General features: G+C 44.0%; 1 protein-coding gene across 1 annotated transcript in view; it reads left to right on the forward strand.

Annotated features, from left to right (window-relative positions):
* Nucleotides 1-14442: 14442 nt before the first annotated feature.
* LOC311119034 (metabotropic glutamate receptor 7-like) overlaps nucleotides 14443-16511 on the forward strand; it is a gene marked incomplete at both ends in the record, with an annotated part of 59694 nt that continues 57625 nt past the window's right edge. The window contains 2 exons of the mRNA XM_084193790.1: nucleotides 14443-14645; nucleotides 14941-15673. Of these exons, the coding sequence (XP_084049916.1) occupies nucleotides 14443-14645; nucleotides 14941-15673 (936 nt within the window). The remainder of the gene's footprint in view (nucleotides 14646-14940; nucleotides 15674-16511) is intronic.

Here is a 16511-nt window from a genome sequence, read left to right on the forward strand (position 1 = left end):
CAATAACCTACAACACAAGGCCAAATCTACACTGGAGTTGCTTACCAAGAAGACAGTGAATGTTCCTGAGTGGCCGAGTTACAGTTTTGACTTAAATCTGCTTAAATATCTATGGCAAGACTTGAAAATGGTTGTCAACAACCAATTTGACAGAGCTTGAAGGATTTTGAAAATAATATTGGGCAAATATTGTAAAATCCAGGTGTGCAAAGCTCCTAAAGACTTACCCAGATAAACACACAGCTGTATTCGCTGCCAGAGCTGATTCTAACGTCTATTGACTGAGGAGTGTGAATACTTATGTACATTTGGATTTTTCTGTATTTCATATTCAATACATTTGCAAAAATGTGTAAAAACATGTTTTCACTTTGTCATTATGGGGTATTGTGTGTAGATGGGTGAATTATATATATATTTTTTATTAATTGTGAATTAAGGCTGTAACACAACACAATGTGGAACAAGACAAGGGTGTGAATACTTTCGGTGTCTCTCCTTGGCTGTTCTTTATCCCTTCTCTGAGGGAATATTCACTTGATCAATCAATCAACCAATCATTGTGGTCTAGAGTGATTGTTTTATTAATGTACATTTGATGAAATACTGCTGGAATAAAATAGAGCAATGTTTTTATTTTTTTATTTTTTTTATCACCAATTATTGAAAGATGAAGACAAAAATACTCAATAATCATTTTCATGCTGCTTGACATCAGTACATGAAAGTAAAATATATCATTGTGTACATTGGGTATTGAAGCTACCAACGTAAAAATATCCCTTGGCAATCATGAAAAAGTTGTTTGCAGTTAGCCAGTTAGGCAATACTGCATGGACAGGCTAAAGATATGATGACAATGCAGAGTAATGATTTATGATAACTTTGATCATGAACAAGATATAATTTAGTTCTATACTGTTATTTTGGATAGTTTTATTCCTAACCAAGGTAGGAGCCTAAGGATTCTGGGTACAGCCTGGCTAGTAGACTGCAATTTATTTATTTTTTATCTGTGCCATGCAGTATTTGACAAGACAAAATGTCACTAGCCGGCAGTGGCATGTATTCATGGATGCCAAGGGAATGCCAGGCTTCCCCAAACAAACCAATAAAAAAATATATAATAACATGCAAAATAACAAGAGGCTGAATGTATCTCACCGGAGAAAGCATCCAAGCGAACGCAACAGCGCCCCCTCTGTCTCTGTATGTGTAGCCCATCTATCTGATGCTGTGTGGTCAAAGAGAGTATGACACTGTTGCTGCCTGTAGCGTTGAATGCGAGGGAAGCCAGCGAGCATTTGGCCTCCCTTGATTAAAAACAGTTTAAAATTATAGCCAATCAGCATTGAGCTAAACTGAGTGAGCTCAGCTGTGAATGGTCCTGGCACACCCCAAAAAAAGTTTAAAGGGAAGCCAGTTTGGATTTGGCTTCATACCAATCACATCACATTAGAAGCCAAACGTCATTGAAAATTTGAATTGTTGAGTCTCATTGTGTCGTTGTCCTCCGGCGGCTATCTAGCTAGCTAAAATCAGCCCTTTACTAAATTAGCCATGGATGGAGATATGAATTTGGACTTGTGGTTTTACTTAATTTTCCATACTGGCCAATAACAGTAATTCTTATCCAACCATAAATTCATACATTGTGCCCCTGGCCTGAGAGGATGGAAGTTCAACATGCAGCTAGACAAGGCTAATGTTAACTAGCTGGCCTGGTGCATCGTTACCCATGAAAGGAAGTTTGGGTTGCAAACAAGCATTTTAGCCAAGCAGCCTAGGATTTTTATGAATGGGTGGTCGCGGGGATCGAACCCACTACCCTGGCGTTACAAGCGCCATGCTCTACCAATTGAACTACATAGACCTTTTAGGCAACATGAAAGAGGAGGATGGCATTGCCGTTTCTCTACAAGTAGGGTGAGTCTAGGTCTGTTGCGGTGACCATATTACCGCCACACTGGTGGTCACGAGTCATGAAGGCAGTCAAATTCCATGTGACCATTTAGTCACGGTAATTAGGCTTCTCCAAGCTCTGATGCTGCTGATGGTCATTAGTATCCTACCAAACTTGCTAACTGCCTGGTACTCAGCACTCTATTGTCTCTCTAATCACTCTGACATCAATGCAAATGTTTTCGAAAATCTAATCAAACACTTAATGAGAGCCCATGAGCTCATGTTGCGCAACATTTCAATAGGCTATGTAATTGCAGAGAAAACAGAGTGATGGCCTCTATTAAAAAGAGGAGGATCAGCTTTCTATAGGCTAGGCCTATACAGTGGGGGGAAAATATTATTTAGTCAGCCACCAATTGGGCAAGTTCTCCCATTTAAAAAGATGAGAGAGGCATGTAATTTGCATCATAGGTACACGTCAACTATGACAGACAAAATGAAAAAAAAATATCCAGAAAATCACATTGTAGGATTTTTAATGAATTTATTTGCAAATTATGGTGGAAAATAAGTATTTGGTCAATAACAAAAGTTTCTCAATACTTTGGTATATACCCTTTGTTGGCAATGACACAGGTCAAACGTTTTCTGTAAGTCTTCACAAGGTTTTCACACACTGTTGCTGGTATTTTGGCCCATTCCTCCATGCAGATCTCCTCTAGAGCAGTGATGTTTTGGGGCTGTCGCTGGGCAACACGGACTTTCAACTCCCTCCAAAGATTTTCTATGGGGTTGAGATCTGGAGACTGGCTAGGCCACTCCAGGACCTTGAAATGCTTCTTACGAAGCCACTCCTTCGTTGCCCGGGCGGTGTGTTTGGGATCATTGTCATGCTGAAAGACCCAGCCACGTTTCATCTTCAATGCCCTTGCTGAAAAAAAAAATCTAAATTTGTCTGTCATAGTTGACGTGTACCTATGATGAAAATTACAGGCCTCTCTCATCTTTTTAACTGGGAGAACTTGCACAATTGGTGGCTGACTAAATAATTTTTTCCCCCACTGTATATTTATTTTTAAACTTTCCTAATATTAAGCACATTGCTTATATTTACAACAGGAGTATAGCCTACCTGGCTGGCAGGAAAATAAACCACCAGGAAAAGCGTCCTCCATTTGCTGTTTAAGTGCATAGATGACATGTATTCTTTCCGCTGCCGAATGTGTCTGTCTTCAGTTGTAGCCTGTGAGAAAGATCCGATCACGTGATGGAGAGTGAAATGGGAGGTGCTTCGGAGCGGGCAGCGCTCAGGGAGAAGGGCTGCAAAAGGCATGGATATTTTTAGGGTGCATTATGGCCACACCATGGGGATGCTGCCGGGATACTGACGAAGTGTGTGCAGCCTGCGCAAAAAAACTAAGCAGAGCACATGCCTTTCAAGCTACTTTTTTCAAATCATCATTAGAGTTGCATCATGCAGCCTTACAATGTATTAAACATCTAAACATATAGCCCAACGTATGTAGAACAACTAAAGTTACATTAATAACTCTAAGCATATGGGAGTACGTATTTCTTTGTTAACCGCTCAACACAGAATAGCCGCATGTCCGCACTCCCTCAAATCGTTTGGATAAAATGTCCTTTCTCTTTTATTCAGCTTTGTTTAATTGTATTCTTCAGACTATAAAATAATGCCATGGAATTCTAAGCAAATCTTGTCTGCTAAACGAACTAGTGGCATAGCCAGATGAGGACCTAACATAAGGACAACTCAGAGTATGCTAATCTGTTCTTCAGAAATAGACTACATTTTCTTAATATCATGTTTATTTGCTAAGGGTAGGTAACAACACATCTGCCACACTGATCCTCAACACGGGGGCCCCTCATGGGTGCGTGCTCAGTCCCCTCCTGTACTCCCTGTTCACCCATGACTGCATGGCCAGGCACGACTCCAACACCATCATTAAGTTTGCCGACCAAACAACAGTGGTAGGCCTGATCCCTGACAACAATGAGACAGCCTATAGGTCAGAGACCTGGTCAGAGACCTGGCCGTGTGGTGCCTGGATAACAACCTCTCCCTGAATGTGACCAAGACAAAGGAGATGATTGTGGACTACAGGAAAAAAAAGAGGACTGAGCACGCCCCCATTCTCATCAACGGGGCTGTAGTGGAACAGGTTGAGAGCTTCAAGTTCCTTGGTGTCCACATCACCAACGAACTATCATGGTCCAAACACACCAAGACAGTCGTGAAGAGGGCACGATAAAGCCTATTCCCCCTCAGGAGACTGAAAAGATTTGGCATGGGTCCTCAGAACCTCAGAAAATTCTACAGCTGCACCATCGAGAGCATCCTGACTGGTTGCATCACCGCCTGGTATGGCAACTGCTTGGCTTCCGACCGCAAGGCACTAGAGAGGGTAGTGCGTACGGCCCAGTACATCAGTGGGGCCAAGCTTCCTGCCATCCAGGACCTCTATACCAGGCGGTGTTAGAGGAAGGCCCTCAAAATTGTCAAAGACTCCAGCCACCCTAGTCATAGACTGTTCTCTCTGCTACCGCACGGCAAGCGGTACCAGAGTGCCAAGTCTAGGTCCAAAAGACTTCTCAACAGCTTCTACCCCCAAGCCATAAGACTCCTGAACAGCTAATCATGGCTACCCAGACTATTTGCACTTCTACTATTTAGCTGACGTTGACTGGACTAAATGGTTTTTGGTATCTTTCAGTTGTCACTGTATTAGACTAAGCATAGTTGATTAGATGATGTTGAAATAGAGCCCCACATTGGAGGTGTACCATAGTACCCTCCACGCTCATCATCAAGCTTGAGGCCCTGGGTCTCAACCCCTCCCTGTGCAATTGGGTCCTGGACTTCCTGACGGGCCGCCCCCAGGTGGTGAAGGTAGGAAACAACATCTCCACTATGCTGATCCTCAACACTGGGGCCCCACAAGAGTGTGTGCTCAGCCTCCTCCTGTACTCCCTGTTCACCCATGACTGCGTAGCCAAGCACGCCTCCAACTCAATCATCAAGTTTGCAGACGACACAACAGTAGCAGGCTGGATTACCAACAACGACGAGACCGCCTACAGGGAGGAGGTGAGGGCTCTGGGAGTGTGATGCCAGGAAAATAACCTCTCACTCAACGTCAACAAAACAAAGGAGATGATCGTGGACTTCAGGAAACAGCAGAGAGAGTACCCCCCTATCCACATCGACGGGACAGCAGTGGAGAAGGTGGACATTTTAAGTTCCTCGGCGTACATTTCAATGACAAACTAAAATGGTCCACCCACACAGACAGTGTGGTGAAGAAGGCGCAACTGCGTCTCTTCAACCTCAGGAGGCTGAAGAAATTTGGCCTGTCACCTAAAATCCTCACAAACGTTTACAGATGCACAATTGAGAGCATCCTGTCGGGCTGTATCACTGCCTGGTATGGCAACTGCACCGCCCACATCCGCAGGGCTCTCCAGAGGGTGGTGCGGTCTGCACAACGCATCACCGGGGGCAAACTACCCGCCCTCCAGGACACCTACAGCACCCGATGTCAAAGGAAGGCCAAAAAGATAATCAAGGACAACTACCACCCGAGCCACTGCCTGTTCACCCCACTGTCATCCAGAAGGCAAGGTCAGTACAGGTGCATCAAAGCTGGGACCAAGAGACTGAAAAACAGCTTCTATCTCTAGGCCATCAGACTGTTAAACAGCCATCACTAGCACAGAGAGGCTGCTGCCTACATACAGACTTGAAAATCACTGGCCACTTTAATAATGCCACTTTAATAATGTTTACATATCTTGCATTACCCATCTCATATGTATATACTGTATTCTATACTATCTTAATAATGTTTGCATATCTTGCATTACCTATCTCGTATGTACGGGGGGGGGGGGGGGGGGGGAGTATTTAGTCAGCCACCAATTGTGCATGTTCTCCCACTTAAAAAGATAAGAGAGGCCTGTAATTTTCATCATAGGTACACGTCAACTATGACAGACAAAATGAGAAAAAAATTTCCAGAAAATCACATTGTAGGATTTTTTATGAATTTATTTGCAAATTATGGTGGAAAATAAGTATTTGGTCAATAACAAAAGTTTCTCAATACTTTGGTATATACCCTTTGTTGGCAATGACACAGGTCAAACGTTTTCTGTAAGTCTTCACAAGGTTTTCACACACTGTTGCTGGTATTTTGGCCCATTCCTCCATGCAGATCTCCTCTAGAGCAGTGATGTTTTGGGGCTGTCGCTGGGCAACACGGACTTTCAATACCCTCCAAAGATTTTCTATGGGGTTGAGATCTGGAGACTGGCTAGGCCACTCCAGGACCTTGAAATGCTTCTTACGAAGCCACTCCTTCGTTGCCCGGGCGGTGTGTTTGGGATCATTGTCATGCTGAAAGACCCAGCCACGTTTCATCTTCAATGCCCTTGCTGATGGAAGGAGGTTTTCACTCAAAATCTCACGATACATGGCCCCATTCATTCTTTCCTTTACACGGATCAGTCGTCCTGGTCCCTTTGCAGAAAAACAGCCCCAAAGCATGATGTTTCCACCCCCATGCTTCACAGTAGGTATGGTGTTCTTTGGATGCAACTCAGCATTCTTTGTCCTCCAAACACGACGAGTTGAGTTTTTACCAAAAAGTTCTATTTTGGTTTCATCTGACCATATGACATTCTCCCAATCCTCTTCTGGATCATCCAAATGCACTCTAGCAAACTTCAGACGGGCCTGGACATGTACTGGCTTAAGCAGGGGGACACGTCTGGCACTGCAGGATTTGAGTCCCTGGCTGCGTAGTGTGTTACTGATGGTAGGCTTTGTTACTTTGGTCCCAGCTCTCTGCAGGTCATTCACTAGGTCCCCCCGTGTGGTTCTGGGATTACAGGTCAGTGAGTGCCACAAATCTTGCTTGTTTGTAGGTGACCAAATACTTATTTTCCACCATAATTTGCAAATAAATTCATTAAAAATCCTACAATGTGATTTTCTGGATTATTTTTTCTCAATTTGTCTGTCATAGTTGACGTGAACTTATAAAGAAAATTACAGGCCACTCTCATCTTTTTAAGTGGGAGAACTTGCACAATTGGTGGCTGACTAAATACTTTTTCCCCACTGTATATACTGTATTCTATACTATCTATTGCATCTTGCCACTCTGATAATGACATTTGGGGCTTTGCCCAATGCCAGTAGAGCAGTACGTGGCCATCCTCAACAATGCATGAATTTAGTGCACTTTGTGATGAACACTTGCACCTTCCCACCTGTCACAGCAGACACTGCCAATACTCAATTTCAGTTGCTTCTGTGGGTCTCTCTACTCTGGAACACTGTCTACTCTGGAACACTGTCTACTCTGGAACACTGTCTACTCTGGAACACTGTCTACTCTGGAACACTCTCTACTCTGGAACACTGTCTACTCTGGAACACTCTCTACTCTGGAACACTCTCTACTCTGGAACACTGTCTACTCTGGAACTCTCTCTACTCTGGAACACTCTCTACTCTGGAACACTCTCTACTCTGGAACACTGTCTACTCTGGAACACTCTCTACTCTGGAAAACTCTCTATTTTGAAACATTGTCTACTCTGGAACACTCTCTACTCTGGAACACTCTCTACTCTGGAACACTCTACTCTGGAACACTCTCTACTATGGAACACTGTCTACTCTGGAACACTCTCTACTCTGGAACACTCTCTACTCTGGAACACTCTCTACTCTGGAACACTCTCTACTCTGGAACACTCTCTACTCTGGAACACTGTCTACTCTGGAACACTCTCTACTCTGGAACACTGTCTACTCTGGAACACTGTCTACACTGGAACACTCTCTACTCTGGAACACTCTCTACTCTGGAACACTGTCTACTCTGGAACACTCTCTACTCTGGAACACTCTCTACTCTGGAACACTCTCTCACTCTGGAACACTCTACTCTGGAACACTGTCTACTCTGGAACACTGTCTACTCTGGAACACTGTCTACTCTGAAACTCTGTCTACTCTGGAACACTCTCTACTCTGGAACACTCTCTACTCTGGAACACTGTCTACTCTGGAACACTGTCTACTCTGGAACACTGTCTACTCTGGAACACTCTCTACTCTGGAACACTCTCTACTCTGGAACACTCTCTACTCTGGGACACTCTCTACTCTGGAACACTGTCTACTCTGGAACACTGTCTACTCTGGAACACTCTCTACTCTGGAACACTGTCTACTCTGGAACACTCTCTACTCTGGAACCCTGTCTACTCTGGAACACTGTCTACTCTGGAACACTCTCTACTCTGGAACACTCTCTACTCTGGAACACTCTACTCTGGAACACTGTCTACTCTGGAACACTCTCTACTCTGGAACACTCTCTACCCTGGAACACTGTCTACTTTGGAACACTCTCTACTCTGGAACACTGTCTACTCTGGAACACTCTCTACTCTGGAACACTCTCTACTCTGGAACACTCTCTACTCTGGAACACTGTCTACTCTGGAACACTCTCTACTCTGGAACACTCTCTACTCTGGAACACTCTCTACTCTGGAACACTCTCTACTCTGGAACACTGTCTACTCTGGAACACTGTCTACTCTGGAACACTGTCTACTCTGGAACACTCTACTCTGGAACACTCTCTACTCTGGAACACTCTCTACTCTGGAACACTGTCTACTCTGGAACACTCTCTACTCTGGAACACTCTCTACTCTGGAACACTCTACTCTGGAACATTCTCTACTCTGGAACACTGTCTACTCTGGAACACTCTCTACTCTGGAACACTCTCTACTCTGGAACACTGTCTACTCTGGAACACTGTCTACTCTGGAACACTCTCTACTCTGGAACACTCTCTACTCTGAAACACTGTCTACTCTGGAACACTGTCTACTCTGGAACACTGTCTACTCTGGAACACTGTCTACTCTGGAACACTCTCTACTCTGGAACACTGTCTACTCTGGAACACTCTCTACCCTGGAACACTCTCTACTCTGGAACACTCTCCACTCTGGAACACTCTCTACTCTGGAACACTCTCTACTATGGAACACTGTCTACTCTGGAACACTGTCTACTCTGGAACACTGTCTACTCTGGATCACTATCTACTCTGGAACACTGTCTACTCTGGAACACTCTCTACTCTGGAACACTCTCTACCCTGGAACAATCTCTACCCTGGAACACTCTCTACCCTGGAACACTCTCTACTCTGGAACACTGTCTACTATGGAACACTCTCTACTCTGGAACACTGTCTACTCTGGAACACTCTCTACCCTGGAACACTCTCTACTCTGGAACACTGTCTACTCTGGAACACTGTCTACTATGGAACACTCTCTACTCTGGAACACTGTCTACTCTGGAACACATAATCTACAGTGTACTGCCAAAAACCTCCATACCACTCAACAACTTCAAACATAGACTCTGACCTGTCCAATGAGCCAAATTGATTAAATAATCCTGCAGTACCAAAACTCCCTCTCTCTCTCACACACACTAAAGGTAAACAATTGTTTTAATAGTAATTTCACAGGCTTTTTCACCTCACCTGCAAATTCTTTGTAAACCATGCATAACTGTTTCACTTTCATTATTTCATCTGTTATAACTGGTGCAAATAAATAGAACGAATTAGAATCAATAGAGCAGCTCTCTGTTTGAGAGAATATTTAAATAGAAATCACACCGTACACCCATCAGTGCTTCAATCACCTGAACACATTCTACTGTGTCCTCAACCCACATCTGTTCACTCTCTCATCTGTCCTCTTCTGTCACTTTCTCTGTGTCTGTTGTCTGTTGCTGTCTCAGGTTCTTCTTTGTTACTGTCTCCTTTGTCTGTTCTCTTCAGTTATGGCCTGTTCTGTTCTTCTGGTGTCTCTCTCCATCATATATTATTCTGTTGCTGTCTCTGTGTCTTCTCTGGTGTCTCTCTCCATCATATATTCTTCTGTTGCTGTCTCTGTGTCTTGTCTGGTGTCTCTCTCCATCATATATTCTTCTGTTGCTGTCTCTGTGTCTTGTCTGGTGTCTCTGTGTACTGTATACTGACATGACCAGGGCAACTCAACTGTAAAGAAAAATTAAGTGCCCAAATAACAGAGCAACACAACTCCAAACATGACATAGAAGAAGCTACATAGCCCATAGCCCAGGGGTATTCAACTCTTCCCTACGAGGACCAGAGTCTGCTGGTGTTCTGTTCCATCTAATAATTAATTGCACTCACATGGTGTGCCAGGTGTAAATCATTCCCTGATTAGAGGGCAACAATAAAAAATAAAAAAAAGCAGTGGAACTGGCTTCAAGGTCCAGAGTTGAGTTTGAGGGCCCTAAGCTATATGAATATAAAGAGAACTGAGCCAAAAAATATATATAATACCTGTAGAATGGAATACGTTATTAGACCTCAATGATTCGTTTCATTTCTGCTTCTGTATCAGCTAATGTGAGATTTTTAACATTTGAGGACACATAAATTAAAGGACCTATGTATTTTCAATGTTTTTTTCAATTACAATCTAACCACAAAGCTGGACATATTTCCCCCTGTCTTTCTGGATGTCCTCCCCGTTCCCTCTCTGAGTTCATGTTCAAGTTTGTTTGTCACATACACATGATATACAGTGTCTTCGGAAAGTATTCAGACCCCTTGACCTTCTCCGAATTCTGTTACGTCAGCCTTATTCTAAAATGGATTAAATAAAATAAAAATCCTCAGCAATCAACACACAATACCCTATAATGACAAAGAGAAAACAGGTTTTTAGAAATTTTTGCAAATGTATTAAAATAAAAAAAAACAGAAATTCCTTATTTACATAAGTATTCAGACCTGTTGCTATGAGACTTGAAATTGAGCTCAGGTCAATCAATCAATCAAATGTATTTATAAAGTCCTTTTTACATCAGCAGATGTCACAAAGTGCTATACAGAAACCGATTAAGGCCAGATTTTTCTCCAAGATGTTCAAACGTTCATAGATGACCAGCAGGGTCAAATAATAATCACAGTGGTTGTAGAGGTTGCAACAGGTCAGTACATCAGGAGTAAATGTCACCTGGCTTTTCATAGCCGGGCATTTAGAAGTTGAAATAGCAGGTGCGGTAGAGAGAGAGAGTTGAAAACAGCAGGTCCGGGACAAGGTAGCACGTCCGGTGAACAGGTCAGGGTTCCATAGCCGCAGGCAGAAGAGTGGAAACTGGAGCAGCAGCACGACCAGGTGGACTGGGGACAGCAAGGAGTCATCAGGCCAGGTAGTCCTGAGGCAGGTGCATCCTGTTTCCATTGATCATCCTTGAGATGTTTCTACAACTTGATTGGAGTCCACCTGTGGTAAATTCAATTGATTTGACATGATTTGAAAAGGCACATAACGTCCCACAGTTGACAATGCATGTCACAGCAAAAACCAAGCCATGAGGTCTAAGGAATTGTCCGTAGAGCTCCGAGACAGAATTGTGTCGAGGGCACAGATCTGGGGAAGGGTACCAAAAAATGTATGCAGCATTGAAGGTCCACAAGAACACAGTGGCCTCCATCATTCTTAAATGGAAGACGTTTGGAACCACCAAGACTTTTCCTAGAGCTGGCCGCCTGGCCAAACTGAGGAATCGCGGGAGAGGGGCCTTGGTCAGGGAGGTGGTCACTCTGACAGAGACATTTAACTCTTTGTTTGAACTCTTTGGCCTGAATGCCAAGCGTCACGTCTGGAGGAAACCCGGCACCATCCCTACATTGAAGCATGGTGACGGCAGCATCATGATGTGGGAATGTTTTCAGCGGCAGGGACTGGGAGACTAGTCAGGATCGAGGGAAAGATGAACGGAGCAAAGTACAGAGAGATCCTTGATGAAATCCTGCTCCAGAGCGCTCAGGACCTCAGACTGGGGCGAAGGTTCACCTTCCAACAGGACAACGACCCTAAGCACACAGCCAAGACAACACAGGAGTGGCTTCAGGACAAGTCTCTGAATGTCCTTGAGTGGCCCAGCCAGAGCCCGGACTTGAACCCAATCGAACATCCCTGGAGAGACCTGAAAATAGCTGTCAGCAACACTCCACATCCAACCTGACAGAGCTTGAGAGGATCTGCAGAGAAGAATGGGAGAATCTCCCCAAATCCAGGTGACTGTAATCACTGCCAAAGGTGCTTCAACAAAATACTGAGTAAAATGTCTGAATACTTATGTACAGTGGGGAAAAAAAGTATTTAGTCTGCAACCAATTGTGCAAGTTCTCCCACATAAAAAGATGAGAGAGGCCTGTAATTTTCATCATAGGTACACGTCAACTATGACAGACAAATTGAGGAAAAAATATCCAGAAAATCACATTGTAGTATTTTTTATGAATTTATTTGCAAATTATGGTGGAAAATAAGTATTTGGTCAATAACAAAAGTTTCTCAATACTTTGTTATATACCCTTTGTTGGCAATGACACAGGTCAAACGTTTTCTGTAAGTTTTCACAAGGTTTTCACACACTGTTGCTGGTATTTTGGCCCATTCCTCCATGCAGATCTCCTCTAGAGCAGTGATGTTTTGGGGCTGTCGCTGGGCAACACGGACTTTCAACTCCCTCCAAAGATTTTCCATGGGGTTGAGATCTGGAGACTGGCTAGGCCACTCCAGGACCTTGAAATGCTTCTTACGAAGCCACTCCTTCGTTGCCCGGGCGGTGTGTTTGGGATCATTGTCATGCTGAAAGACTGTGTTTGGGATCATTGTCATGCTGAAAGACCCAGCCACATTTAATCTTCAATGCCCTTGCTGATGGAAGGAGGTTTTCACTCAAAATCTCACGATACATGGCCCCATTCATTCTTTCCTTTACACGGATCAGTCGTCCTGGTCCCTTTGCAGAAAAACAGCCCCAAAGCATGATGTTTCCACCCCCATGCTTCACAGTAGGTATGGTGTTCTTTGGATGCAACTCAGCATTCTTTGTCCTCCAAACACGACGAGTTGAGTTTTTACCAAAAAGTTCTATTTTGGTTTCATCTGACCATATGACATTCTCCCAATCCTCTTCTGGATCATCCAAATGCACTCTAGCAAACTTCAGACGGGCCTGGACATGTACTGTCTTAAGCAGGGGGACACGTCTAGCACTGCAGGATTTGAGTCCCTGGCGGCGTAGTGTGTTACTGATGGTAGGCTTTGTTACTTTGGTCCCAGCTCTCTGCAGGTCATTCACTAGGTCCCCCCGTGTGGTTCTGGGATTTTTGCTCACCGTTCTTGTGATCATTTTGACCCCACGGGGTGAGATCTTGCGTGGAGCCCCAGATCGAGGGAGATTATCAGTAGTCTTGTATGTCTTCCATTTCCTAATAATTGCTCCCACAGTTGATTTCTTCAAACCAAGCTGCTTACCTATTGCAGATTCAGTCTTCCCAGCCTGGTGCAGGTCTACAATTTTGTTTCTGGTGTCCTTTGACAGCTCTTTGGTCTTGGCCATAGTGGAGTTTGGAGTGTGACTGTTTGATGTTGTGGACAGGTGTCTTTTATACTGATAACAAGTTCAAACAGGTGCCATTAATACAGGTAACAAGTGGAGGACAGAGGAGCCTCTTAAAGAAGAAGTTACAGGTCTGTGAGAGCCAGAATTCTTGCTTGTTTGTAGGTGACCAAATACTTATTTTCCACCATAATTTGCAAATAAATTCATAAAAAATCCTACAATGTGATTTTCTGGATTTTTTTCCCTCAATTTGTCTGTCATAGTTGCCGTGTACCTATGATGAAAATTACAGGCCTCTCTCATCTTTTTAAGTGGGAGAACCTGCACAATTGGTGGCTGACTAAATACTTTTTTTCCCCACTGTAAGTGTGATATTTTCAGTTTTCTTTTTATTATAATTTAGCAAAAAAATAACCTGTGGCTAACTCTGCTGCGGCGGATTACTTTCTGTCTTGTCCTGCTCTCTCCACCTCATTCACTGCTCAATGTGTTCAACTTGCTTGCTTTTTGTGCCTCTATTTTGGAAGAAGTTCAGAATATCCATATTTGCTCTGCTCTATGCTGCAGACTGAGTGACAGGCGTTACTGAGTGATGACATTGACATCTAACCGGCGCTGCAGGGGGTGGGGGAGGGGTCAAGGGTCCACTGCATTGTGAAATTACAGCAGTCACTCCAGGGCTTCTTGTTACTGTCTAGCGCAGTATATTCGGTTGTTTATTTTTGTCTTTAAAAAATGTGTGAGTAAAAACATTACTTTTTTTTTACACTGCATAGCGCAATTGATGTAATGTGTGGTTATGGAAACTCAAATCAGACTGGATGAAATAAAATAAAAAGACTTGTTCTTAAAAACGAATTGTCATTGTCAGTATGAAAAAAATAATAATAATTATGCACTCACCAACTGTAAGTCGCTCTGGATAAGAGCGTCTGCTAAATGACTAAAATGTAAAATGTCATTGTTCTACTCCTGTCTAACCCTCCGTCCTACGTCCTGTGTTCCAGATCGAGGATATGCAGTGGCCTAATGGACAGACAGAGATCCCCAGCTCTGTGTGCAGTCTGCCCTGCAGGACAGGAGAGAGGAAGAAGACAGTGAAAGGCATGCCGTGTTGCTGGCACTGTGAACCCTGTGATGGTTACCAGTACCAGTATGATGAAACATCCTGCAAGCTATGCTCCTACAGCATGAGGCCCGACCCAAACAGGTGACAGACAGCAACACTATATAAATAAATCTAGGGTTGCAAAATTCCACAAACGTTCCCAAAATTCCCAGGTTTTCTTCAACCGGGATTTCTGGAAAACCTGGGAATATTGGGAAAGTTTCAGGTATTTTTCAACCCTAGATAATTTTATAACATTTTAGTGCCATCCTTGATAGTATATAAAATAAAATGTTTTACAGTGCAGTACGGTACTGCTAGTCTTCTTGTCCTCTGTATGTGTATTTTCTAAATTGTCAAATAAACTTACTTAATCAATCAATCAATCTATCAACAGGACGGCATGTCAGCCCATCCCCATTGTGAAGCTGGAGTGGCACTCCCCTTGGGCAGTGATCCCCGTCTTCCTCGCCATGCTGGGCATCATCGCCACCATCTTCGTCATGGCAACCTTCGTCCGCTACAACGACACGCCAATCGTCCGTGCGTCGGGCCGTGAGCTGAGCTACGTCCTCCTCACCGGGATCTTCCTCTGTTACGTCATCACCTTCCTCATGATCGCCAAGCCCGACGTCGCCGTCTGCTCGTTCCGCCGGATCTTCCTGGGTCTGGGCATGTGCATCAGCTACGCCGCGTTACTCACCAAGACCAACCGGATCTACCGGATCTTTAAAGACGGTAAGAAGTCGGTGACGGCACCCAGGCTGATCAGCCCGACCTCCCAGCTGGCCATCACCTCTTCCCTAATTTCCGCTCAGCTCCTGGGCGTGTTCGTCTGGTTCGGTGTGGATCCCCCCAACGCCGTCGTCGACTACGACGAACAGAAGACCATCAACTCAGAACAGGCTAGAGGAGTGTTGAAATGTGACATCACGGACCTGCAGATGATATGCTCGCTGGGTTATAGCATCCTGCTCATGGTCACGTGTACGGTGTACGCCATCAAGACGCGGGGTGTCCCGGAGAACTTCAATGAGGCTAAACCCATTGGGTTCACCATGTATACCACCTGTATAGTCTGGCTAGCCTTCATACCCATTTTCTTTGGGACAGCACAGTCCGCAGAAAAGGTAAGGTTGTGATTTCATATTGTTTCCTGTTATTATCATAATGGGCCGGTTTCCAGGACCCAAATGAAGTCTAGTCCTGGACAAAAAATTATAAAAAGAAGACTATTCGCCATTGAAAGTGCTTCTTAGTCCGAGACTAGGTTTAAGCTTTGTCTGGGTAACCGGTCGATTAAGTCATATTGCTTTCACACTTTAATACTGGTTGTACCAAAAATGCCAATCCAAGTCTTGGCAAATGAGACAAAACCGTTGATTTTATATGTGACCGGTTACAGTATCTGAGGAATTACACGCCACTTCCTACTTCACAGTAGGGCCATTATTTCTTCGTATTTTTTGCAGAAGTGCCTTCTTGAACACGTGCCTTAATTACAAACTTGTATGGGATCCGTAAATATGAATAAAAATGTTAAATTATGAGCCTGGTTTAGCCAAGGAGAAAGCACTGTGCTATACAGGGAGAAAGACCGGATCCTTCCTGGCTAGTCATGATTGGCTGAGATAATGGTGTTGTTGGACATGCCGAGAGATACGTCCTGATTGGTCTGTCATGTCACAGGCTTCTGTCTATAATGGAATGGGGGATTCCCTGGTCAGTATATAGATAATCTTTGCTACTGCAGATATTTGGAAATATATAGCCATGGATAACTGTAAAAGTGTTGCTACAGCTCTCAAAAACATGGCTAAGAATTTAGACAATACCATGCTGACTCACCTGTGTTTACATGTGTGGGTGGGAGGGGCTAAGGTTTAAGAGCTGGGTGGGGTTAAGGTTTAAGAGATGGGTGGGGCTAAGGCTTTAGAGATGGGTGGGGCTAAGGCTTTAGAGATGGGT

The sequence above is a fragment of the Coregonus lavaretus genome (assembly GCF_964263955.1).
Source record: "Coregonus lavaretus genome assembly, contig: HAP1_SCAFFOLD_1809, whole genome shotgun sequence".
Classification (NCBI taxonomy): Eukaryota; Metazoa; Chordata; class Actinopteri; order Salmoniformes; family Salmonidae; genus Coregonus; species Coregonus lavaretus.